Source organism: Balaenoptera borealis (genome assembly GCF_965194805.1).
Source record: "Balaenoptera borealis genome assembly, chromosome: 1".
NCBI classification, from domain to species: domain Eukaryota; kingdom Metazoa; phylum Chordata; class Mammalia; order Artiodactyla; family Balaenopteridae; genus Balaenoptera; species Balaenoptera borealis.
The window spans coordinates 112,045,259-112,071,379 of NC_138860.1; the positions used below are offsets into that span (position 1 = coordinate 112,045,259).

Here is a 26,121-nt window from a genome sequence, read left to right on the forward strand (position 1 = left end):
CATAGTATATATACCACATTGTATATATACCACATCTTGTTTATCCATTTATCTACTGATGGACACTTGGATTACTTCCACCTTTTGGCTTCTGTGAATAATGCTGCTACGAACACGTGTGCACAAATATCTCTTCAAAATCTTGCTTTCAGTTTTTGGGGGTATATGTTCAGAAGGCAAATTGCTGGATCATGTAGTAATTCTACTTTTAATTTTTTGAAGAACCACCATACTGTTATTAGATATTTGTCTTATTTTGCACTATCAGTGCTGGTTTAGAGTTGCCTACGTGTTTACCAGTTCTTCGTGCATCATTCAGCCTTAGATCTTAAGCTTTCCTTCTGGCATCCTTTTCCTGCTTCCTGAAGGGTATTTTCTATTTTCATTTGTCTCAAATTGTCTTTATTCACCCTTGTTCTAGGTAGTTTGCTGGGCAAGAAATTTTGTGCTCCTCACTTTCCCTTTTGACTGATGAAAATCTGCTGTCAGTCTAATTGTCATTGATCTCAGGGAAGCCTTTCTTTGCTCTTCTGCTGCTTTTAAGATATTCTCTTTGTTTTTGGTGGTCTGTAGTTTCATTACAATGTGTTTATTTTTGTTTACACTGCTTAGGACTCATGGGATGCCTGAATCTGATAATTAGTATCTTTCATTAATTTTGAAGATTTCCCATCATTATTTCTTTGACTATTGCTTTTTGCCTTTCTCCCAATTCTCTCCTTCTAGATTTCTGGTTAATTAAGCCTTCTCATTCTACCTTCAATGTCTCTTTTGTATTATTCTTCACCTTTTCTCTCTGAGCTGTGTTTTGTATAATCTCTTTATATATTTGTTTTAATTCATAAATGTTTTCTCCAGTCATGTCTAAGTTATTTAGAAGGTTATCTTTATGTTTCTTTATATCTAGATATTTTGATCGATTAGCTTTTTATTTCTAGAAGTTATAGTAGATTATTTTTATGTCTGCCTATTTCTTCTTAGATCACTTTTTTATTCCATCTTTTTAAAACATTTATCGTACATCATTATTTTATAGCTTATATCTGAAATTCCAATATCTGAAGTCTTTGGGGATCTCAATCTATTGTCATTTCTGCTAACTTTCAGTCATTGGGGCTTGTTTTCTCACATATATGGTTATTCCTGAAAGGGAATTTTTGTATTTAACCAAACTTGTGGATATCCTGAGTAGCTTTCTGTTGATCTAGTTTTCCTCCAGAAAGGATTTACATTGTTTCCTTACTAATGGTGCCACCAACCCAGACACTTTAATTTTTTTTCAGTTTTGGATTCTCTGTCAAAGCAGGTCATATAAATTTGAATCCCAAAGGCCTACTTGTGGTTACAGATTCTTACAGGAGACTATTATTATTTTTTTCCATCAGAATCTGTGATAGAGACAGTAGCTCTCCTTGGTTCCCTTTGGTTCCCTTTGCTAGAGCTTGTTTTTTGTTTTGTGTTGTGTTGTGTTTAGCACATTCCTTCCGTAGTGGGTGGTGTAGTCCCGTTCTGATGGTTCAGGTGGGCGTTATGGGGGGCTTTGGGGTTAGCTGCTCACTCGTATGAACCCAGGGCTTAGCCTCCCTGCTTTCCTCCTTACCTTTTTGTTGCTGTTGTTCACGTTTTGTGTTCTTGATTTGTTCTGTTTCTGTATCTGTTTTGTATGTGTCTGTGTTTCCTGAGACTTTCCCTTTCTTGTGACTTCAACATGTATTTGGAAATACATCTGTAATTTGATTATCATTTAATTTTGAGAATATCTGGTCTACCAGATTTAGTAAACGAAGGTCCCATCGTAGAAATTTCTAATTTTCTGAGGCCTTATTTGGATTATATAGATATAAGGATGATTAATTGTGGTTTATATTTTCATTTGTGCATTTTTGTCCTTGTTTATTTATTAATTGGCTGCTATGTGACAAATACTTTTGTACATACTTTTGTACGTGCTTGTTCACATTGGAGAGCAAGACAGAGGTAGCCGCTGACCTCACGGAGCTTACAGTCCTGCAGAAAAGACATAAACAAGCAGTGGCAACTGAGGTGGGGGTGATGGAGAAGACCAAAGGGTTATATAAAATCAGGCACTCTTGTCTAGCTTCTGCACAGCTACTTTGCTTTGTTGTTCTCTGGCTTTCCTTCATGAGTTAACTATTTTTGCTGGTGTGAAGTGATCCCTTAAATGTTATATTTCATCATACTTTAAGGGAAAGATTTATGTGTTCATAATTTGAAGGATGTGAAAGACTCCTGAAAGTAACTTATTTATCTGTTGAGAAGGAAGGAAAACTTATTTGAGACATTCAGTAGCTAAATGGCAGCAATCGTGTGGACTGCTAACTGTGGAAAATGGATGGTAATGAGGTAAAGTCTTATTAATTCAGAACCTGGTAGTCTAGTTAGTACAGTATCGTGCTTGAGGCAGAGCTGTTTGCTAATTCATTCTTAACAAATGTATGGAGTCCCTGCCAAGTGCTAGGCACCATCTACCCAGTTCCCTTAGAAAGAATTCAGTGAGTGTCCTCACCTCTTTCTTCCCTTTCACCCACCAAATCCTGCCATTTACCAAGGTCTATCTATTCACAGTTCTGAAAGTCTCTCAAGTCTGTACACCATCCCCCCACTCCCTCTATCACTCTAATCCAGGCCTCGTCATCTCTTACCCAGACCCCTTTAGTATCCTCTCCTTTAGTCTTCCTGACTCCACTTTGCCCCCCACTAATCTGTTTTCCACACTGCTGCAGGGGGATTTTTCTAAAACAAAAATCTCTGGTTATTCTCCAGCTTAAGAGCCTTGAACAAATCCCACTGCTTTCAAGATAAAGTCTAAATGTGTTTACGTGGCGTCCAAGCCCCTTATGATCTGGCTCTGTCTCTTCTTCATCCTGGTCTCCCAACCCCCCACCAGTCCTGCTGCTTCCCCCAGCCCTGTGCTTCCGTTAGTTGTTCTTTTCTTCATTAATTCAGCAAGTGGTTTCTGAGCAACTGTTATGTGCAAAGTACTGGGGACACCAAGGTGCACAAAGCAGAGAAAGCCCCACTCTTGCAGGATTATATTCCGGGGAACAGACAGACCATGAGCAAATAAACATTTCATATAATATCAGATAATATGGGAAAAGATGAAGCCAGAAAAGGGGATAGAGGGTGGTGGTGCTCATTTAGATAGGATGGTTAAGGAAGTGATGTTTGAGAGAGACCTGAGAGCTGTGAGGAGTGAGCCTTCGAGTATATCTGGGGAGACTATTCCAAGCAAAGGAACAGTAAATGCCAAGCCACAGCAGCAGGAGCCGGCTTGATGTGTTTGAGCAACAGACAGGAAAGTCAGTAGGGCTTGGATGGAATAGACAAGCATATTAGCGTTTTTTTGCTGATTAACGCCACCACAAACTCGGTGACTTAACACCTGTTTGTTACCTCACAGTTTCTGTAGAGCAGAAGTCCCTCATGGCTCAACTGGGTTCTCAGCTCAGGGTCTCACTCAGGATGCCAGCGGCTGCGTTCTCACCTGAGGCTCTGGGGGAGAATCTGCTTCCACGCTCATTCAGGTCGTCGGCAGAATTCAATTCCTTGCAGTTGTAGGACTGAGGTCTCCATCTCCTGGCCATCTGCCAGGGGCAGCTCCCGTCTCCTGGAGGTTCTGTGTCTTGGGCCTCGTCACAGACCCTCTCATAACATCACACTGGCAACAGGGTCCCTCATGTCAAATCCCCCTCCCTCTTCAAGTCAGGTCCCCTCAGATAATTGCCTTGTCTTAATGTCAGCTGACTTGCGATGTTAATAACATCTGCAAAATCCCTTCACAGCAGTACCTAGATTAGTGTTTGACTGACTCACCAAGGGACAGGAACCTTGGGAGGGGGCATCTTTGAAATTCTGCCTAACACAGTAAGGTTGGAGAGCTGGCTGGGGTCATGCCAACCAGGGCATTGAAGGCCACGGTGGGGACCTCAGGGTTTTGTTCTGACTGGATGGGAGCTGTTAGAGGATTTTGAGCAGGGGAGTGATCTGAGTAAAGATCACTCTGGCTGCTATCGTGGAGATTGTGGAGATGGAGTAGAATTGGGGAGGGTAATGCAGGGGTCCAGGGGAGAGATGGCCTGGGCCAGCGTGGAATTAACTCCGCAATGCTGTGGGTTCTCAGATGTACCATATTGTCACGTGCTTGTCTCATTGCCTGGGCATGTCTCATCACCACCTACCCCACAGCTTCTTCACTGGGACAAGTCCCTACTCAGCCCTCAAACCTCCCACTGACACTCTCTCACTAACTTGAATTGTGCTGGATCAGTTGATCTGTGTTCCCCACTTGCCTGCAACCTCTCTAAATGCAGGGCCTTTGTCTTTGGTTCTTGTATTTCTGTTGTCTGGCCAACTGCATAGCATATTGTAGATGCTTGATAATGTTTGTGGAATGAATGCAAGAACTGTGGGACATACTGGGCATGAAGTAGACACATCACTACTCTTGGGTTGCTCACCTTGTAGAGGGAGAGACCATATATAAATAAATACACATATAGTGAACATGCATGGAAACACCATGCCACCTGCACAGAGGAAGTGTGCCAGCTCTGCACATCACTGTTGTGCGTGGAGTTTAAGGGGAGCCTCAGTCTGGAATAGCTGGATCTAGTTTCTCACATCCCTCCATTGTATGAAATAATCATGTCATTACAAGCAATTCCGTTTTATGTTTTATCCAAAGGGACATTTGTGTGGCAACACCATTAGCCATTAAGTTAGTCTATAATATTTAAATAAGTAAACATCCATTCACTTAAAACATTCTCTAATTTAAGACAGACATAGGGCACTTCCATCTCCATCTGTATTCGAACTGCTCAGAAAAGATCTATGTTAGTGAAATTTTGTTTGTGTATTCAAGACGGAAAACCTCTTCACTCAAAATAGCAAACACTTATACATCAAGTGTCCTTTTAAGAGGGAGGATATTATTAACCTGGTTACCAATGAGAAACAACCTAAAATAGTAAATATGTATAACATTTCTGTGACTCCCAGCTAAACATCCCTCAGTATGAACTTAAGAAAGTGGGACGCTGGAAAGAATGATTTAACCAGAGTAAACACAGTGATGTTATTTAAAACTTAATAAACCTAAGAACAAAATAACAGGAGAGTCCAGTTTCGTCCTGCTGCTTTCCTGCGGTCTGCGGCTGGTGCTCAGCGGGGCAGCCTGCCTGGCAGAGGGGCACGGCGCCTGCCAGGCTCTCCAGTTGTAAAGACAGATGCACACAACATCACGGATTCACACGGGTGGGGATTCATAATTGACATAAGCAAAAAAAAGTTTAAAAAAGCTTTTCATTTCCATTGCCAAGTTTCTGTGTTTGTTTTCTAGTGATCTCTTTTGGGGAATATAAAGATATGGTTTAAAGAGTGTTTGCAGCACAGTCTTGTATGAATAATAGGGTATTCTATTTCAAATTAGAGGCTGGGGCTACAGGGCCAACTGCTATGTTTTCCAGCTCGTGTCTTCTTTATGGGTTAGGGTTAGGGTTAGGCTGGCTGAGAAAGGAGACACAGCACTTCTGCATTTAAATATAATTTTAATTTGGTTCGAGACAATGATTTTTAAAGCTTTTGGATTTATAACACACTCACTCAGTTTTATCATACTCTCCTTGTCTTCCCTCCCTTGTCTCTCTAAAACGGACGAGTAGAAGAATACAAGGATCCACTAGGGCACCCCTTGGTTCACTGAACTAGAACTTGGGTCCCCCTCTGCTCTGGGAACAGAATGAGCAGGGCTCCCTTAGCAGAGTTTATTTGGGGGCGGGGTCAAGAGGGGACTTCAGTTTTATCCCTAACCAGCAGCTCTTGTTTTCCTTTTCTTTTGCCAAAAGAAGTGCGTGTGGTGGAGGAGCACCACAGGAACACGGGAGTTCATCCAAGGCTGGGGAGACACTTGGGAGAACACCCCAGGCTCCTAGGTGCCGGGGTCTCTGTGCAGGAGAGCAGGGTGGTGGGGAGAGCAGGTATGTTACTGACTTGGGTCCTTGGACTCTTTAATCAATAGAAATTGATAAGAGGCCAGACAAGAAATTCAGGCAAGGCTTTACTGGGACTCATGCTGCAGCACGAGGGAGTGAAAACAAGTAACAGGTACCCTTGCTCGCTCCCTCAGTGGGGGAGGGCTGGTCCCTTAAACGGGGTGAGCGCAGGCGCAGGTGCAGATCGGTGGGTCGGGCCAGAGTGGATTAGGTGGTCTGCCCATCCTCTTGGTGGTGCTGTGTGCAGGGATCATGCGCGGTACCCTGCTTTTGCTCCTGGCACCTGAGAAGTGGCAGCTGGGTTTTGGCCTTTTTGTATCTTGTTCATAATTTGCCCCAACCGTGCATGTGTGCAGTTATTTTTAGTTCCTTATAGTTTCTTTATATTCCATTGCTCCAGGAGATATTTGTCCAGGTGCAAGCACTGCAGTAATGGGTCCCAGGTCCCCACCTGTCTCACATGGGCCACCCTGCCTTGAGGTGACCCCGTCTCTGAGTGGCGACCCTGCTGCAGCTGGGGCTGCCTCAGGAGCCACTCATACACAGCACTCGTGTTGGTTGTCCCACACCCTCCCCAAGAGAGTTTGAGGGATCTATCCTGAGAGAACTAGCTCAGAGTTTTCAGGTACATCTCCAGAGAAAGGGAGAGAGGAACGTTTCAGCTTTCAGTAGGTAAAAGGAAAAGGATTTTTACAGCTAAATCTGGTAAGAAGAGCAGATCCTGGACAAAATTCTAAAAAGAATTTACTAAAAGAATGACCTTTGAGCACCTAAAAAAAGAGTTAAAATTGCTGATCATGACTGTGTGGTCTTGGTATTTGGCAGATATGTTCCCCAAAATGAATGAAATGAAGCTCAGGGAAAATATTTGACAATGTTAGTTGCCAATGAAAAAATTCAAGCTTTCAAGTTAGAAGACTTGTATCCTCTACCATAAGCTTGGCAATTCCCAATACCTAGTAACTTCTGATGAGATCAGTGATGGTATTAACCAATGTGATTCTTTTTTTACATGATAATGAAATGGGTCAAAATTTGGAAGATCTGCATAACTCAGTGAACCAGTGTTTCCCAGAATAGTGGTTATGGAATCACACATGGACAAAACGTCCATTCAAAGTGTAGGACAGATGCAAAAGAGTAAGAGATATGGTTTCAGATTCCACATCACAGCTAACCTTTAAGAAACTACTACTTGTCAAGTTTTGGTATGTTATCAAAGTAGAACATCCATAATTATATGCAAGTCTATTAAAATATCCCTCCCTTTCCAATTACATAACTGTGTGAATGTGGATTTTCTTCATTTATTTCAACTAAGACATATCATGAATATTGAATGCAGAACTAGATGTGAGGATTTACCTGTCTTCTCGTAAGCCAGACGTTTAAAAGATTTGCAAAAATGTAAGACAATGTCACTCTTCTCACTAAATTTTTGCTATGAAAAACATATCTGTTTTTCATTAAAACGTTATTTATTTAAACATATAATCGGTTTACTTTAAAAATATGAATTAATATTTTGCAAGTTTTTCAGAATTAATTTCTAATATCAGTAATCAGTAGATATAACCCACATGAACAAAATTTTTCGGAGTCCTCAATTATTTAGAGTGTAAAGAGATCCCGAGACCAAATCATTGGTTTAAAAAGCACACACCTACACTGTTTATCCATGCATTAAGACATATGTGTATGAATGTATATAATGTACATTTTAGAACATACATAAAAATAGAAACTTGACGAAGATGAGAAACAGCATTTCAGTGGTTCTAACGTCTTCTGCACTCCCAGGGCCAGACCACTGGGCCAGATGATTAGCATAAGACCGGATGCCTATAAGCCTAAAATGTTAATTCAGTAGAAAACCAGGAGTTTTAGAATTTAAAGGGGAGTATGACCAAAGCCCTGCTGACAAAGTTTTTAGTCACTAGCCGGGTGGTCCCATGGTCACACAAAGTCTGATGACATCAATGCAATGTCCAGACTGCAGCAGAGGAGGTGGTGACCCAGCACAGCAGACAGACTCGGCTGCTTTGGGAAAAGATGCCTGATGAACACACACAAGCTTGGAGGCAAAGAGTATGCCTGGTTTTCAGGCTCTGAAAGACTGATTTATACCCCTCTTTGATGGAAATGCACCAGGGACTTTGAGCTTAAGCCCTTCTCAGATACTTTGGCCTTACAGAGGGACTCGTTTCAGAACCTAATCTGTTTGCACATCCTAGAGGAGCATCTCCGAAGCCAGCCTGCCTCTGTGCGTGTGCCCTGTGTACAGCCCTAAGTGGACAGACCACTCCAGGAATAGCTTTGGGGGTTGGATCCATTTCACAACAAGATGGTGTGCCCCTGAGCTGTGGGATGGACTCCTTGTGTCCCAGCAGGGGTCCTGCTGCCCCTGTTCAGGGGAGAAGGGCTGCAGTCTCCCGCGGTCTCTCCACAGAGGGAAGCATCCAAGCCCCCGAGGGTCTGGGGTTGAGCTCACCCTTCCAGAGGCAGCTGCTTTGTGGTAGGGATCCCCCGCCTTCTGAAGGATGCGTCCTCTTTGTAGATATACTGACACCCCGCCCCCCTTAAGAAGACTACTCCTACTGGCTTCAGAGCCATTCTGTCCTTTAAAAAATGATCCTGTCTCTGCAGGGTGATGTGTTGATTTTGTGAAGTTTAAGTCTCTGAAGGCAGCTGTCTTTTCACATAGTCTGTTGAGGGGGGGCACTTTGCTGTAACTCTGCTGGTGCTGGAAACATCAGCTCTCATGTCTCCCCCTCTTCTCCTTTGCCTTAGATCCTCTTCCACTATAATAAGTCAGCCTCCTCAGTGACACCACTGCTGTTTACTTTTAATTGTCTGGTTAATCCTAACAGTATTATGATAGACATGAGCAGACATTAAATGGGGAGAGAAAAAACACTGGGGCACCAAAGAAAATTAGGATGAATTGCTCAGCTTGACAGCAAAAGAGAAAGGTGATTTAGAAGCAGAGCTAGGTTCAAAACTCACTCACCCGGGTGCTGGGTGACCTTGGGCAGCTGCTCTGCCCACCTGAGCCTCCGTTTTCTGTCAAAGTGGGTGTGACACAGTTGCCTGGTCCAAAGTGCTGCAGGTTTGGGCATCCAGCCCTGCTTTACTCGTATCTCTCACAGCTCTTTGCTTTGGACCGTTAGGCTAATTTTTATGCTCAGAGTGAATCTAGAATTACTACATATGAACAGTCTAACTTCTGGAGCTTGAATTTGACAGGAAAACGTGGAGCTTCTAGACTGAGGTCATGGTGGTATCCTACCCATCCTCCACCCTGAAACACACACCCGTGAAAGAAATCTGTGTCTGTTCTAACTTCCTTATCTGTCTGCTGTGGGTATTGCCTGGGAGGTGGGCCCATCTTAGTAACGTGAATGAATAGGGTGAAATAATGTTGGATACATTTTACCCAGGGTAAGATTGCATTGTTCCCAATTGTTCTCATATTTATATTTTCTCTTTTCAGGGATCAGCATCTTCTGGACCCAACTCTGGAATATGTGAAGGTAGGAAACCAGGATTTAGCATGTAGTAGGGACCCTGTGGTAATAGATTTCCCATTTCTAACACAATGTTGCCAGATAATGTTGCCTTCTGGCTTGTGTAGGAAGCTGGTTAGATTGAAACCACCAGGATGTAATTTGACTGTTTTGGGCTTTTAGTAATCTTTGCAGGGGTCTTATGTCACCCTATTATAAGTTTACAAACTCTTCCCCTTATCTGAAACCCTGGGGGCTAGATGTGTTTTAAAAATTCAGAATTTTTTAGAAAGGTAATATGGTACATATATATAACACCCCCAAAGGGAGCTAGGGTCAGCATCCCGTAATCAAGCCCATTATTTCAGCAGTGAAATGTGAGAACGTTCACATGAAGTGGGAGAAATAGACTACAAATGATCTTACGTAGTTCAGGTCACATTTTGCCACCAAATGAGGTTGGGTTTGTTCTGCTGCCGAATGAATTATTTAAAAATTGTCAGTTTTCAGAGTTTTTGGATTTTGGAATGGCAGACAGGAGTTGTGAAGCTGTGTTTACCTTGAGTGGAGGACCGAAGGCTCCCTGAGGCTTTCTGAGCCCTCCTTTCCATTTCAGCAGCCACCCTCTTGTTCAGTGGCTAATCTGGGACCATGAGCTGTGTAATACTTTACTTTCCAGTGGGGCTGACATTCAGTGCGTCTAAATACTCAAAGCTTCTAAACAATCTTCTGAGCAGAAAGAAATGATGCTTTTCACTTCTTCCTTCTGCCCACCCCTCCCCCCATTTTTCAGGTGTGTATGTTTGTTTTATTTTATTTTATTTTCGAGAACTGTAATTACGTCTGGCACCTACAACAGAAAAGAGAACTCTGATTTCTCATAACAAAATATATCATTAAATTTTAGGAGAAATCATGGCACAAGTTAGGACTTAAGGTGCTTGCCTCCTAGGAGCCACATTTCGTCTTTATTATTCCCGCATCCTGGTTTCGGAGTATTTAGGCCCGTTGCTTTTTGTGTGCCTGTGACTGTGCCTGCCCCAGGGTTTTGGCATTTCTTTCCTTTAGACCAGAGAATAGAAGGTCTAAAGCTTCTCCTAGAGGAGAAAACTCTAGTAGAACCACGTGGCCACTTGAGGCAGTCATAATAAAGTTTGTTGGAATGGAGGTGGATTTTATTTTTCCCCTCTCTTCTACCCCCGCTATGTCTGAGCTGTAGCTTGACTGCAGCAAATGTGTAATCCTAAGCCAGCAGGACTGCTGTGTCAGACTCTGGTCAGGGCTTTATAAATGATGTGTCTGCTTCCCTCCTGGATGCATCACATATGCTTTTGTGCAGGTTGTACACTGCAAGGAATTCGGGGACACTATCCACATAAACTACGATTTGACTTGACCATAACATAAAAAATGTGCCCTAGACTTCTGCAGTGTGTAAATCACAGCTGTCCTTTAGAACTCACTGCATGCCATGGTTCCAGAAACTGGCTGTCTCCCACTGCAGGCTCGCTCAAGCTGTGCTCACCCCCTCCCCTTACTCCATAACTCAGTTTTTTCTTTTACTAAAGTCCCAGCTTTTTAAGATAATCCAATGATGAATTCTAAACCTAAGCAGAGGCTTTGGGAAGGACTTACTTAGTATTATCTAAGCTATTGCATCTCATTCATGAATATTGGTCGTTGTGAGTTGTCGTGTTGACTGAGAAGAGGTGTGAGGTTGTCGGTGCTTCCATCTAGCTGGGCTCCCCCTGCCTTCCCCGGGCAGTGATAGAACTGCTCTTGGTGGCTCAAGGGGTACCCTCTTCAAGCACTCGCTGATGTGTTCTGAAGGTTACTCTTTGCTACCATCCTCATCTGAATCTGGTCAGAGCTTTAGAGATGAAATCTCTACATCCCTCCTCGATGCATCGTATTTTTTTTTTTTTTTCTTTCTCGCTTTGCCCTTGGTTTGGAGGGATGGCTTGGGGATTTGCTGAGTGAATGTAGGGTATTTTCATTTGCCTCCATGGGCACTAAAGCTCTGAAAACACACTCATAGAGGCCTTGGGCCTCAAGGTCTGAATGGACCCACGTGTCAGTTGTCTTGGGCCAGCGCAGGCCCGTCCTAGCATTTCAGACTTAGCTACCCTCTTGAGCCCTGCTGACCAGTCCATGCCTGCAAGCCCTCGTAAATCAGTGCCAGCTGGTGCCTAGAGCCTGGAGGGTGGCTGAAGATGATTGAGGGAGGTGAGAGGTACAGATAAAGTGGATGCAGTTTGGCCCTCTGACTTTGAGCTGTTTCTTCCCTATCATCCCCTTTCTCGGGCACAGAGAAAAGTAGAGATTCTATGTGAAGTATGTTGCATCCTGTAGGGCCCTTTCTGGTAGAGTCAGATTTTTAGCTGTTCACTGTGACCTCAGAATGGGGGCGGGTGGGGGGGGAGCCAGCGGATCTCTGACTGGGTCTCCTCTTGGCAGTAGAAGCACCCAGTTGGGGCCAACTGACAGCCGTTCTCATCCTTTTAGGAGCCGCCTTCCCAAGTCTCCCTTACCATGGAGACTTTCTAACCATCTTCACCTGGTTTTCCCAGTGCTCTGATTAAGAGCGAGGTCTGGGACCACCCCTGGTTCCTCGTGTCTGGGCGAGAGGACGCGCTGGAGCTGACCCATACTTCATGAGGTGATGGGGCTGCTGTGTCGTGGCAGGAGAGAGCTGGATAGGGAGTGGCTCCACCGTTCAATCGCGTCCGGTTTGTACTCTGTGTCCTCCTAACACTCCCCACAGTTGGCATTGCTGCACGTCAGTAAGGCAGCGTGAAAGGGGACCCGGCAGGTGGTTGCTAGGTTACGAGGAGCTCCTCTGTGTGAGGACTGGAGGGAAAAGTGCTTGGCGGGGAAGCCCTAGGGCTGTTTGGTAGTTCTTTCATTTCTTCAGCAGGCTTACCTCTGCTGGGGCCTCCCAGTGACATCTGGTTACCCTAAGTGATGTATTCCCTGCTTGGATGTGATAAGAAAATTTGAGTAGATCCAAGAACCCCCGGGGATTTTGGAATCTTATTCTCCACTGTTTCTGTCTCTTTAATTCTGACTGTTAGAGAGGGGAGTTTTCTTTTTTTTTCTTTTTCTTCTTTTTCTACCTTTTCCTTGTGTCCCTAGCCCCTTCCTCTCTCCACATTCCCCACTCCCACTGCCAGTAGCTTAAAACATGATCGTCTTGAAGGTCTGAGTTTAACTGTTTTGTATAGTCATGAGATCCTTTTCTGTAATCAAATATAACTGTTTCTCTTTCACTATATCTGGACAAGACCACTTCTTCCAGATTGGAAAGCAGAAACCTCCAAGCAGCTGCACCTTCCTCCTGCTCTTAAGGTAGTGACTTTGGCTAGTAGTGTACAGCTCTGGAATTTTCCTCCGCCCTCCGCGTACCTAGCATACCTTACCCTAGATAAAAACCAACTTTTTTTTTTTTTTTTAAACAGAGGAAATAGCCCTAGGCAAAATTGTTCAGTAGAGTTTATCTTCTGGGCTGCTTTACCTGCTTACTGCCCCCCATTTAGTTTTTGCCATATTTTTACTGCCTTTAAAATGTATCTACTCTGTGTCTAATTTCTTAGACCTGTGTCAGGTAGCTGCTTAGAACATTTGATAAAAATAATCGTACTAAAATGTGAATACATGGTAATAGCTCAGTGTGTTATCCTTCCCAGATAGCATTCCAATAGGAGACTCCAAGTTACACAGCCCCTAAGAATCTCCAGGGAGGGGAGTCTGGTCCACACTCTGGTCTAATTAGCAGCATGACCTTGGACTTACCATCTTCTCTCTATGGGTTCTGAGGCAGGAGATAGGTGGGCCCCAGGCTGAGCAGCTGGAGTTTGTCCCCTTCCCGGGAGACAGGAGGCAGGAGAAGCTGAGCCCTGCCCAGATAAGGGATAAAGAGACCCATATTCCTCATCCTCGAAGTCAGGGAGACCTTCCCCACTACACAGGCGCAGAAAGGATCCTCGGAGGTCAAAAAAGGAGGGGGCACCACGCCGTAGTAGGTGATGTCAACCTACCCGTATAGGTCTCTTTGCTAGAATCCATCTTGGCTAAGAGATGCGCGCACGCACACACAGGGGAAGACCCTGAGATAAACCAAATACAGACTCAGAACCAGGCAAAGCAAGATGATTGGCCAAAGGAAACCTGGAAGAAATGCCCCGTAAAAGTGATTCAAACTACCACAAGGGCATGACTCTTCCTCTGAGTCTGCCTGTATGAGTCTATTCACATGTATCCTTTTTCCTCCTAATAAACACTTTACTTATTTCACTACTTTGTCTCTTTGTGGGAATTCATTTCTACAAAGCTGATGGGCCAGGGCCTTGTCACTGGCCACTGTCCCTGATGGTCTAGTGGCTAGGATTCAGCACTCCCCCTGCCGCCACCTGACTTCAGTCTCTGGCTGGGGAGCCAAAATCCTGCTTCAAGCCACCGCAGGCCAAGACCATTCGAGATCGGTTCCATCTTCCCCACAACTAGAAAACCAATGGGGATGGGCCAATGTCCCTTCTAGTTTAAGACTTCTAGGATCCCCTCTGCCTGTGATAAGCTGGAGCGGAAGGGTTTTTGCAAGTGGTAAGGGGTTCTTAGTTAATCTATCACTCTTGATCATAAAATTGCCACATCGATTGGAACAAGGGTGGCATTTTATGTTGTGTCTCAGACATTGAGACCAAGGATGTGGCAGATAATAAGTGCCCACCCATCATATTACCTCAAAAGATTGGAGATTTACCCCCAACACTCCTACATTTGCTATTATGATCCCTATGCTTTCACTTTTGCAACGCCTTCTTGAACCTATGAAACCTACTTTCATTTTCACTCTTTATCATTCTTTTCGTTTTTTCCTGGGGCCACTTCTTTAACCTTCGGGAGTTGCCCTCCCCCACCCCATACTCACTAAACTTTATAAATTTATAGTATTTCCTTTCTTCTTCCCCTTTATACCTATCTTCCTTTTAGACTGAAGATTCAAATTCTTTCTAGCTTCTTCACACACAGCCTTACAGTTATATTAATAGAGTCTCTTTTCTGAGAGTGGTTTAAAAGTATATTTTTTAGAGGAGGAGGTGATTAGCTACAGCAGAGCTGGGTGGTTTTGTTTTTTTTAAAGAAGAAATGTTTATTACAGTTTTGTGATTTTTCTTTTACGAGAAATGTTTATTATAGATTTTTCATTTTAAAATAAACTGTCTTTAAGAAAGACAAATTGAAAAATAAATATAGCAATAGCAAAGTAGAGAAGACATTGGGAAGCCTGTTTTTTCAAATTAAGCAAGGTGTAGGCAAGGCCAGGCTGTGAACAGCACGGTGCCCTCGGACAAAGCCCGCTCTCCAGGCTCTGCAGTTAGCAAGTGTCTGGACTGAATGCAGCCTTTTGTTCCCGTGAGCTCCCTAGTGAACGAATATCCTTTCTTTTGTCGTCAGCCCTGGTCGAATCTTGCTGGAACCACTGGCGAGCTTTTCTAAGATGATTTGCGGTTTCTGAGCTTGCTTTGCGGTTTAGGAGAAGGGATGGGACTGGAGCGGTATCTCGAGAGGCAAGCAGCGCCTTTGGACTTCTCCTTCCTCTGGGGTGCACACCGGCAGCTCAGGAGCCCAGAGCCACCTGGAGATCGGTCCTTATGGGGTTAACACTCTGAAAATGCTCTTTCTAAGAGGGTCTTACAGACTTGACAGACTGCCCAAGGCTCAGATCTCAGCAAGGCCGTTTCCTGCAGTCGGCCGGGGCTACATGAGGTCACCCAGCAGATTAAAAGAGAGTTATTATGCGAATTCCAGCGCCAAGAATAAGTGCCCGGGCTGTGGGAGCCTCGCTGGGGGCGGGGGCGGCGGGGGCTGTAGCCCCCTCCCTCCCCCCACCTTTGTGCTCAAGATGGCTGCAGCCATGGTCACGGTTAAATAGCCGTCTTTGAGGAGAGTCTTTTTCTTCCAGCGGGGAAAACAGGCCAGTCTGCTCTGAATTAGCCAGCTCACAAAGCCATGAAAGGGACTTACCAAAACAATGGTACGCTGTGCATTCTGTGAGATTTTAACGAGTTATATGAAGCAGATAATGGCCCGATGGCTGGCTCTGCAGGTTTTTGCCTGAGCTTGCACACCCAGAGAGCCAGCACCGCCCCCTGTGGATGAGAAGGGCAAACACCGCCCACCGTGAGTGGGAAGCAGCCTTGGGGGGTCACCCTGGGAGCAAGGAAGACAGCTCCCATCCAGCTCCTCCCACCCCACCCCAAAAAGTTCTCTGCAGATATTCTTGGGAGGCTTAATGTTACTGCATTTGTAAAAGATTGCTGAGGCAGGGTGAGAAGGCAGAAGAATAGGAATGGAGGACAGGCCTTCATTCAATGGAATCCTATCCTGCAGGTCTGTGAAAATATGGCCATTTATACAAAGTAAAACCTCATCGTGAAAACGTACGTCCATTTTGAAATCTGTATGTGAATGTTGATGGTGACATTATTTGTCATTGACAAAAACTGGAAACAGCTCAAGTGTCCTTTGACTGGTGAGCAGATAAACTGCAGAGCCACAGAATAACATCCTCTTCAGCCATAAAAAGGAACTGGACTGTTGGATGCAGATAAAACCTTATAGTACAGACAACGAATCCGTGGTTGAAAGGAGTAGAGGGAGAGGTCAGCTGCAAAAGGGAATGAGGGAACTTTGGGGGAATGATTGGAATACCTTGATTGGGGTCGTTTCAAAGCTCACAGAACTGTACTAAAAAGGGTGACTTTTACTGTTGGCAGGTTATACCTCAGCTGAGCCTGACTTTAGAAAAAGCAAGCTAAATGCTTATCATATTTTAGCCCTTAAGTGCTGCCACCTCACTAGGGGAAATTTTTGGTTTTGAGATGGGCCACATCAGACTGCCAATCAGATGGAGAAAGTGCTGAGCTTGTGGATATTTTACTGCCTTTGTTCATTCGACAGATAGTTTTGGGCAGATTCTATGTGTTAGTAATTGTTCAGTCGAGTCAGGCTGGGTAGGAGGAAAGTGTCATCAAGAGCCTAACCTAAGATAGTGGCAGTGGGAATGGAAAGTCAGGGCAGGTGCTGGAGGCCTTTTAGAGATAGAATTAAGAGCCATTCTATAAGATGGGTTGACAGTTCCTGGCAGGACTTACATGGAGGTGGTGATGGAGAGGAAGCCAGGGGCAATTCCAGAGTTCACACAATGCCTGGCATCTTGCCAAAAGCCAGTAAGGATTTTAGGGGAGGAAAGGAGATTTCCAGTTGGAGACCTTGTTACCACAATGACATTAAGTTAATTCATGAGCAACTGGGGATATCATTAGCCTGGGGGAGGGGTGTGGGGTGGGCAGTTGGTAAACTACAGCCTGGGACCAAATGTGGCCTGCTGTCTATTGCAGGCCCACAAGCTGAAAATGGATATTATGTTTTTAAGTGAGTTTTTAAAAAATCAAAAGAAGAACGTGAAAGTTGTAAAATTCAAATTTCAATGTACGTAAAGTTTTACTGAAACACGGCCACATCCATTCATTGATGTATTGCCACTTTCTGACTATAATGATGGAGTTGAGTAGTTGTGACAGAACAGATGGCAGAGCCTGAACTGTTTACTATCTGTCCCTTTACAGAAAAGGTTTGTAGGCCCCTGCTCTAGACTGAATGCACGTACACTGTCCTTGTTTTTCCTCTGAACAATACGTAGTAGGCTTTCCACAAAAAATCCTGTCTTTCCATGCTAACTCTTCCATGATGCAGCCGTGGGTCATCGACATCACCTTGACCTTGCCTGATGACACAGCAGTGAGTCCCTGTGCAAGTTGTATGATCTTGCACAATCGCAGGGACAGTGCTGTTGCCACACTGCGTGATCTGGACACACCTCGGCCTCTCAGCAGGTAGACCTGTCTGCCCTGAGCAGCAGCATCTCTCCCGTCGCGTTAGCATCTTCAGCCCTTCTGGGTGAACAGGTGTGTGGAAATAGCTTGAGTCCTGACTGCTCTTGCCTGGGGCTTGTCTGGATAACTCCTCAAGCCAGATATTGCTCTGCCAGTACAGCCTGAGATGTGTTTTCTCAGTGTCCCAAGTCAGAAGTGAATTCCCCCTAGGCTTCTGAACTTGATGGTTTGAATCAAGGTCAGACCCTGGAGCTGCCCTCTGGAGGTGCTTGAGGGAGCCCGGTGTGGCCTGTGCATGGAATAACGGCAGGTTCACATTCATGTTCTGTGCTGCAGCTTTCATCCTTGGCTGAAGGAAGAGGACTCCTCTGAGATCCCAAACAGTAGGAGAGTTGGTGAAGAGACTGGAGAACTAACATGTAAGCAAGGATTGAAGCTATGGCTTCTGACCAGACTCAGCTTTATAACTGGACTTCACAGCCATCCTCTTGTGGCCTGGTCACCTCTAATGTCATCTCCTGCCATCCACCTTGCTCACAAACTTTTCCATGCTGGTTTTTCCTGCTGCCGCCAGGTCTTTGCCTTTCCCTCAAGCCTGGAAGGTTCTTTTGAGGTAGAACAGCTGAGTGGTTTGAAGAGGGTGCTTGGATGCTGTCGTGGGTTGAACTGTCTTCCCCAAAAGATGTGTTGACGTCCTAACCCCCAGTACCTGTGAATGTGACCGTATTTGGAAATAAGGTCTTTGCACATGTGATCAAATTAAGACGAGGTCATACTGGGTTAGGGTAGGCCTACTCCAATGACTGGTGTCTTATAAGAAGAGAGGAATTTGGACACACAGGGAGCATGCCATGTGGTGACAGCGATTGGGGTTGATGTGTGCACAGGCCTAGGAACACTGAGGATTGCCAGTGTTAACCACCACAAGCTAGGAAGGGGCAAGGAAGAGACCCACCTTAGAGCCTTCGGAGAGAGTGTGGCCCTGCGACACCTTGATTTTGGACTTGTAGCCTCCCGAACTGTGAGAGAATATGTTTCTATTTTAAAGCCATCCAGTTTGTGGTAATTTGTTACAGCAGCCCTAGGAGACTAATACAGAGGCACAGCCCCATCTTAGCCATTTCTTGGTTGTGTGACTTTGGGCAAATTTCTGAAATTCTCTGGAGCTCAATTTCCTTAACAGTAAATGGGAGAATGTAGGGCTTAAATGAGTTAATGCACACAAAGCTGTTAGCACAGTGCCTGATAGGTAGATGGCACTCAGGAAATGCTGGTTTTGTAGCTGTCACCCTAGTTCTCAGGTGGCTGGTGCATGCCCACTCAGATTTCACTGCCTCAGAGGGACCTTCCCTGACCCCCCTGCTAAAAGCAGCCTCCGCAGTCACTACTATCTCATTACTCTGAGTATTATCCTCACAGCACTTGTGCCAAATTCTGTTTGTTTAGTTAAATACAACAACAACCAACTCCTCATTAGAATGTGAGTTCTGAGGGCAAGGACCCTTTCTTGTCCTCTTAATAAATATTTAGTAACTGACTGGCTGACTGATGACCGTATACAACCAGATGGGAAAGGCATTGAAATTCAGGGGCGAGGGAATGAGCTTGTTCCAAAGATCTTTAAGTTTCCTAAAGTAAGTCACACACAGATCTCTAAACATTTTCCAGAAATTCTTCAGTGATTTTATTTCATGACAGCAAGGAGGTTCCCACCCCTAACCTCACTCTATCGTCTCTTGCCAACCTGGGATAGGATAAAAACTGCACGATCACTGTTGTCATCTTAAATACTCACACGTGTAGGCAGAGGTGTACACTTTTAAAAAGTGTGGTTCTGGCAACCTCTGTGACTCCGATCTCTCAATCCTCAGGGATCTTATCAGCTATGGGGTCCCAGTAACTCATCAACCCCCAAATGAGAGGCCAGGCTCTTCAGCATTGGAATCGTTTGCTGTTAAGCTCTGCCCTCTGGTGGTAATTGAATGACACAACAGCACAGCGTTTGGCTGTGAGACAGTTTCTGTGTATTCTGGGAGCTTTTAATATTAAATGTAATAGTGTGCCATAGCATTATATTTACAACTTCAGAACTAAGGTCTGTGCTTAAATTATGTAAGAAGGCAAGTCATTTTCATTAGCTCCATATAAGACAGATTAAAATTGTCAAGGCATTTTATTATTAGAATTCATTGTCTAACGTTCTTGGACTAACAGCTCTAAGATGCTGCAATACTGTATGTAGATTTTGAGGAGGGGTTGGCATCGATCTGAGGTTTCGCATGTCATTACCAAGAAGTTTTCTTGGAAAAAATTATATTTGAATTGTGACTTGACAGCTGAAAAAAATGGTGACTTGACAGGAAGGAAGCTGGTATTAGGTGAGGCAGAAGACAGATATCAACATGTTAGAGACTGATGGGGAGACCCCAGCCTGCGGGAAAGTGTGTGCCCAGGCTGACTGCGGCAGGAGAGAACAGCAGGCGGAGTCTTCTGGGAAGAGTAGAGACTCTCATATTTACTGAATGGGAAGGGTGAGGGAATTTCAAGTGTTCCTAGGAAATTCTGAGATAGTCAAACCGTTAAAGAGAGCAAGAATGCTGAGCTGGGGAACAATTTGATTGATTGCCAAAAATTGCGTATAACTACATATTGCTTTGCAACTTCCTTTTTTCATTGGACATCATTCCCTGTTAAACATATGGGTCTACCTCCTTCTTTTGAATGGTTATCCAGTATTCCATTGTATGAAATACAATTATATTGAACCAATTTCCTACTGACATTTGGGTTCTTGTTAAAAACAGTTTTGCAGTTATTTAATAAGTAGTCATATTTGTTATATATGGCATAGTCATTTAACAAATGTTTATTGAGTATCTGCCATCTGCTGGTCACTGTTCGAGGGCCTGAGGATACAGCAGTGAACAAAACTATGTCCCTGCCTCTATGGGTCTTATATTATGGGGTGGAAGAGTGAGAAGACAAAGAAGACAACCGAGTACACCATGTTCGGTAGAAATAAGTGCTCAGCGAAAAAAATTCATCAGGGGAAGGAACTACGAAATGTTGGAGTTAAGGGGACGTTGAATTTAAGTAGGGTGGCCAGGGACGGCCTCACCCAGACGGTGACTTTCTAGTGGAGGGGCAAGTCAAGAGTGGTGTCTGGGGAATTCCCTGGCGGTCCAATGGTTAGGACTCTACACTCTCACTGTCAAGGGCCCGGGTTCAGTCCCTGGTTGGGGAGCTAAGATTCCGCAAGTCTCGTGGCCAAAAAAAAGGGGAAAAAAAAAGAGTGGTGTCTGATGCGGGGAGGATGTAGCAAGGGCAAGGCCGTGAAAGCCAGAGCTCACCTCTTCCACTGAGGAACAGCTGTGAGGCCAGCAGGGCCAGAGGGGGTGGCCTTGAGGGAGAGTGGTGAAAGCTGATGTAAGAGAATGAGGAAGGGGGATGAGGCAGGTTGCACAGGGCCTGGATGTCCCAGTAAAGATGTTAACTTTTACCGAGTGAGATGGGGAGCCATCTCAGGATCACTTTGGCCTGTATGTTGCTGGCAGACTATGAGGGTCAAGGGTAGGAGCAGGGAGATCAGATGGGAGGCCGTGGTGACCGTCCGGGTGAGAGATGGTGATAATTTGGATCTGTGATGGCAGAAGGGGTGATGAAGAAGGGGGATTCTTTTTATTTATTTATTTATTTATTTATTTTTATATTTATTTTTGGCTGTGTTGGGTCTTCGTTTCTGTGCGAGGGCTTTCTCTAGTTGCGGCAAGCGGGGGCCACTCTTCATCGCGGTGCGCGGGCCTCTCACTATCGCGGCCTCTCTTGTTGCGGAGCACAGGCTCCAGACGCGCAGGCTCAGTAGTTGTGGCTCACGGGCCTAGTTGCTCCGCGGCATGTGGGATCTTCTCAGACCAGGGCTCGAACCCGTGTCCCCTGCATTAGCAGGCAGATTCTCAACCACTGCGCCACCAGGGAAGCCCAAGAAGGGGGATTCTTGACCTATAATATGAAGGCAGAGCCTCAGGATTTCCTGAGGGGCTGGATGTGGGTGGGAGAACAGAGGCGTGAAGCTCAGTGCTGGAAGGATGGCATTGCCTCACTGAGATGGCTTGGTGTGCATTTGTGCGAGAATTTCTGTAAGATAAACGCGTATGAGTAGAATGATTGAGTGTTGGGTAATAAGTCAAAATTAACTTCCTGGCAACTAAGGAGTTTTGTTTTATTTTTCACATTTCTCTCTGTTTCCAAATTTCCTCTGATAATCATTAGTGCTTTTATGATAGTTACTTATAAAAATAGATACTTCTCTATTTATATACCTTTGTCTACTCCATAGATTTGATGCTGAAAACTTATGGCTTAATCAAAATTATGTAAAACAGGTAGGTTAGCTATATGAGAGCCTAAGTTCTTAAATTCTTTGGTCTCAAGACCCCTTTTCAATTGTTACAAATTATTGAGGACACAAATTATTGGGTTTTAGCTATCGGTTTATTGTATGAGAAATTAAAATGTAGGAATTTTTAATGTTTTTTTAATTCATTTAAAATAACAATATTAAACCCATTATGTGATTATAAATAGCATATTTTTATAAAAAATAATCATTTTCCAAAACAAAATTTAGTGAGAAGAATGGCATTGGTTTACATTTTTGCACATCTCTTTCGTGTCTAGTCTAATAGAACAAGCTTGATTCTTATATCTGCTTTAGCCTTCAATCTGTTGTGTTAACATCATTTTGGTTGAAGTCTAAAGAAAATCTGGTCTTGCACAGATAATATAATTTAAAAAGGGAGGAATAGTCTTTTTTTATTTAGGTATGATTGACATATTAGTCATATTATATTAGTTTCAGGTGTACGATGTAATGATTTGATATTTGTATATATTGCAAAATGATCACAATAAGACCAGTTAACATCCGTCCCCGTACCTAGTTATAAAAAAATTTTTTTCTGATGAGAACTTTCAAGATCTACTCTGCTAGCTACTTTCAAATATGCGATGTAGTATTATTAACTATGGTCACCATGCTATATATTACATCCCCAGCACTTATTCACTTTATAACTGGAAATTTGTACCTTTTGACCCCCTTCACCCATTTTGCCCACTCCTCATCCCCTAGGAATAGTATTTTAATAGCCTTTTCAGATCATTAGAGATATTCTTCTTTGTTATTATACTAAAACTTGAAAAGTTGTAGTTCCATAAAGGTTAATTGCAGTGTGGAATCTGAAATCATATCAATGAACTTTTTTTTTTTTTTTTACTCTATTCCCTTAAAATCCATTGGTCTATCTAGCAATGTGAATGGATCTTACCCATGCATGATTTTGTACCATCGTGCATTGGTCGTTTGAAAAATACTGCTTTGCTGAGTTATGCAGATCTTCCAAATGTTAACATATTTCACTATACAATACCAATAACTCACATTCATTATTATCGTCACTCATGAAAAAAAATCATTAAAGTATTTACCACTCATGGTGGTAAATACAAGTTTCTCAAAATTCTAATTTTCAGTTGAAAGCTCAAGTTTTAGCATTGGCAACAAACACTGTCAGTTGTTTTCCTTGAAGTGACAGGCTCACTTTGTTCATTTTTTAGAAAATGTCTGCCAAATAAATACTCATGTCTGAATAACCATTGTTTGTCAGACATTCTTTGAAGTAAAAACGGCATTCCATGAAAAAGCAGCTAGTGCAGCCTACAACTTAATGGCACAATTGCTTTCCCTCAAGACAACCACTGTGCTGGGTGTGCAAGGAGAAGTGCTGTATGTCTGCTTCCTGTCTCACCACACAGAATATTCGAGACATGATCTCAAGGACCAGGATGTAATAAAGTAAATACACTAGTCCCCCGATCCGCAGCTTCAGTCACCCACAGTCAACCGTGGTCTGAAAATTCCAGATATGAACAATTCAGAAGTTTTATTTTATGTGGTGGTACAATATTTTTTTACTCAAGTATAGTTGATGTACAATATTATGTAACTTATAGGTGTCCAATATTGTGATTCACAATTTTTAAACGTTATACTCCATAAATAGTTATTATAAAATATTGGCTATATTCCCTGTGTTGTACAATATATCCTTATAGCTTATTTTATATCTAATAGTTTGTACCTCTTAATCTCCTACCCCTATATTGCCCCTCCCCTCTTCCCTCTCCACACTGGTAACCACTAGTTTGTTCTCTATATCTGTGAGTCTACTTTACTGTCACATTCACTAGTTCATTGTATTTTTTAGATTCCACATATATCATACAGTGTTTGTCTTTCTCTGTCTGACTTACTTCACTTAGCATAATGCCCTCCAGGTCCATCCATGTTGCTGCAAGTGGCAAAATGTCATTCTTTTTTATGGCTGAGTAGTATTCGTGTGTGCGTGTGTGTGTGTGTGTGTGTGTGTGTGTGTGTCTTCTTTATCCATCCATCCGTTGATGGACACTTAGGTTGTTTCTATCTTGGCAATTGTAAGTCACACGGCTATGAACATTGGGGTGCATGTATCTTTTCTAATGAGTGTTTTTTCTTTTTTGGACAATTTGTAAGTTTTAAATTGTGTGCCATTCTGAGTAGCCTGATGAAATCTCCTTCCTGCCTAACCCATGAATCATCCCTTTGTCCAGTGTATCCCATCCTTTAGTCACTTGGTAGCCATCTTTTATCAGATTGACTCTCAAGGTATTACAGTGCTTGTTCAAGTAACCCTTATTTTACTTAATAATGGCCCCAAAGCACAAGAGTAGTGATGTTGGCAATTCAGATATTCTCTTACTGCACCTAATTTATAAATTAAGCTTCATCATAGGTATGTATGTATAGGAAAAAGCATAGTATATATATGGTTTGGTACTATCTGTGGTTTCAGGCATCCACTGGGGGTCTTGAAACATACTGCCTGCAGATAAGGGGAGACTATTGTAATTCTTACTGCTTCTTCAAGGACTTCTTAAGTGGAACTGGCTATTTTTTAAAGAAATATATATTTTTAATTTTTAATATTTAAAAAATAAATTTAAAAAACATGGTGGTCAAGAAATCCAGTGACTACTTATCCAGTTTGGTGCCTCCCCCTTGCTTGCTGCTACAGTCCCAGTAGTTTTACCCATCATTGCTTTTGCCCTACCAGCATAAATGTCAACCCAGTGAAAAAGGCAAAAAAAGGTCTCAGTATTATTACGAAAATACTGTTAACCTCACAGACTCCCTGAAAGGCTCCCGTGGGCCCGCAGACCACACTGAGCACTGCCGTCCTAGAGGGTCTCCTGCTACTTAAGAGCTGTTATAAAGCTGCAGAAACACTAATACAAATAATCACTGTCTGTTTATCTAAATAAATATTTTTTCTCTAGCTAAGAAAAAACCCAGCTTGCTCAACAATAGCATTTACATTTAAAATACTGATTATTAATAGAGAAGAGACATCAATTTTCATTTAAAAATAAGAAAAAATTGAGGGTCTATCCCAGAAATAAGGGTTCACAATTGTCTGCCTGTTCTTTACAACTGAGTGGATTGCAAAGCCTCAGTAAATACTAACTCTATTTCACGCGATCAAGTCCTTGCTCATTATATACTGTCAAGAGCTGGGCCACAGCAGTTGCTGTTCTGCTCTAATTGCTTTATATTAAAACCATGAAAGCCCAGAGCTTGGTGAGGTCAGTGCCTGGTTTATGGCAAAGATGCTCAGCTTGGATGTGTGAATGCAGTCAAGGGGTACATTTCCTTGGGGCAGGCTGAACTTGAACATTCCCCCTTAAGCTTTTGTAAATTGCTGTGTATTTGCCCATTCTCTGCTCCCAGCATGGATTAGCTAGCTGACTCCATTCATCCTTTCTGTCAGTGAAGATAAGGATGTGTCAGACCCTGGGAACCAGAGCATGCCACTTGGCCCTTCGAGTTCCAGCTCTCTCCAGATGGCATCTAATTGTTCCTTGAATGACCTCAGTGTCCAGGCTGTAAGAACCTGGTCTGAGAGGCTATTTCACATATTTATTAGCTCGTGGATGAGAACTTACTACATAAAGCCCCCATTCACACTCTCAAAAGAGCTTTTTGTACAGAAGAAATGATAAAGCTGATGGACTGTTTCCTGTGGCCACCAGTCTCCAATTGGATCCTTATTTTTCAGAGGCCCAGGTGGGTGCTTTTTGAAAGGGGCTGTGTGGTCCAGTTGCGTCCATCGTGGTCCAGTCTCCTCCTCTCTGTCTTCCCATGGTCTTTACTGACAGGAGCCTAAGCAGAACAGTGCCGTATCCTCTTCTCTCCCAGTTTGCAGAGCATTCTAGGGTTGCTCACGCAGAGCAGGTGGGAGTTGGGAATTACTGTGTCTTGGGAGCCTCTTCTCGTTTGGGAACCCGGGTAGGTCACAGTTTAAAAGAGTAAAGTGCTTCTAAGTGATGAAGTGGGAACCAGCCCTAATCCAGCCACAGGGACGGCAAGGTGGGTTCACCAGTGAGGACAGCAACCCCCATGTGGCGATTCATGTCTCATGCCTCTGTGGCTCTTAACTATCTAGGGGGTGGTCCCGTATCTTTTTGCAAATATGATGAATAAGAAACCTGCCTCTACAAATATGCACACACACTGTGCATCTTCTAAGGTGTTTGTGGATCGAGACTGAGAATCCCTGTGCTATCTCCAAATGTTCTGGCATTGTACTGGGCATTGGAGTGAAGATG

At 43.6% G+C, this 26,121-nt stretch overlaps 1 protein-coding gene across 3 annotated transcripts in view; it reads left to right on the forward strand.

The window, feature by feature from the left end:
- The window catches only part of BCAR3 (BCAR3 adaptor protein, NSP family member), a 201,940-nt gene that overhangs the window by 113,291 nt on the left and 62,528 nt on the right, over nt 1-26,121 (forward strand). For all 3 annotated transcript variants that reach the window (XM_082384084.1, XM_082384083.1, XM_082384086.1), the window contains one exon: nt 9,511-9,550. In XM_082384084.1, the coding sequence (XP_082240210.1) occupies nt 9,511-9,550 (40 nt within the window). The remainder of the gene's footprint in view (nt 1-9,510; nt 9,551-26,121) is intronic.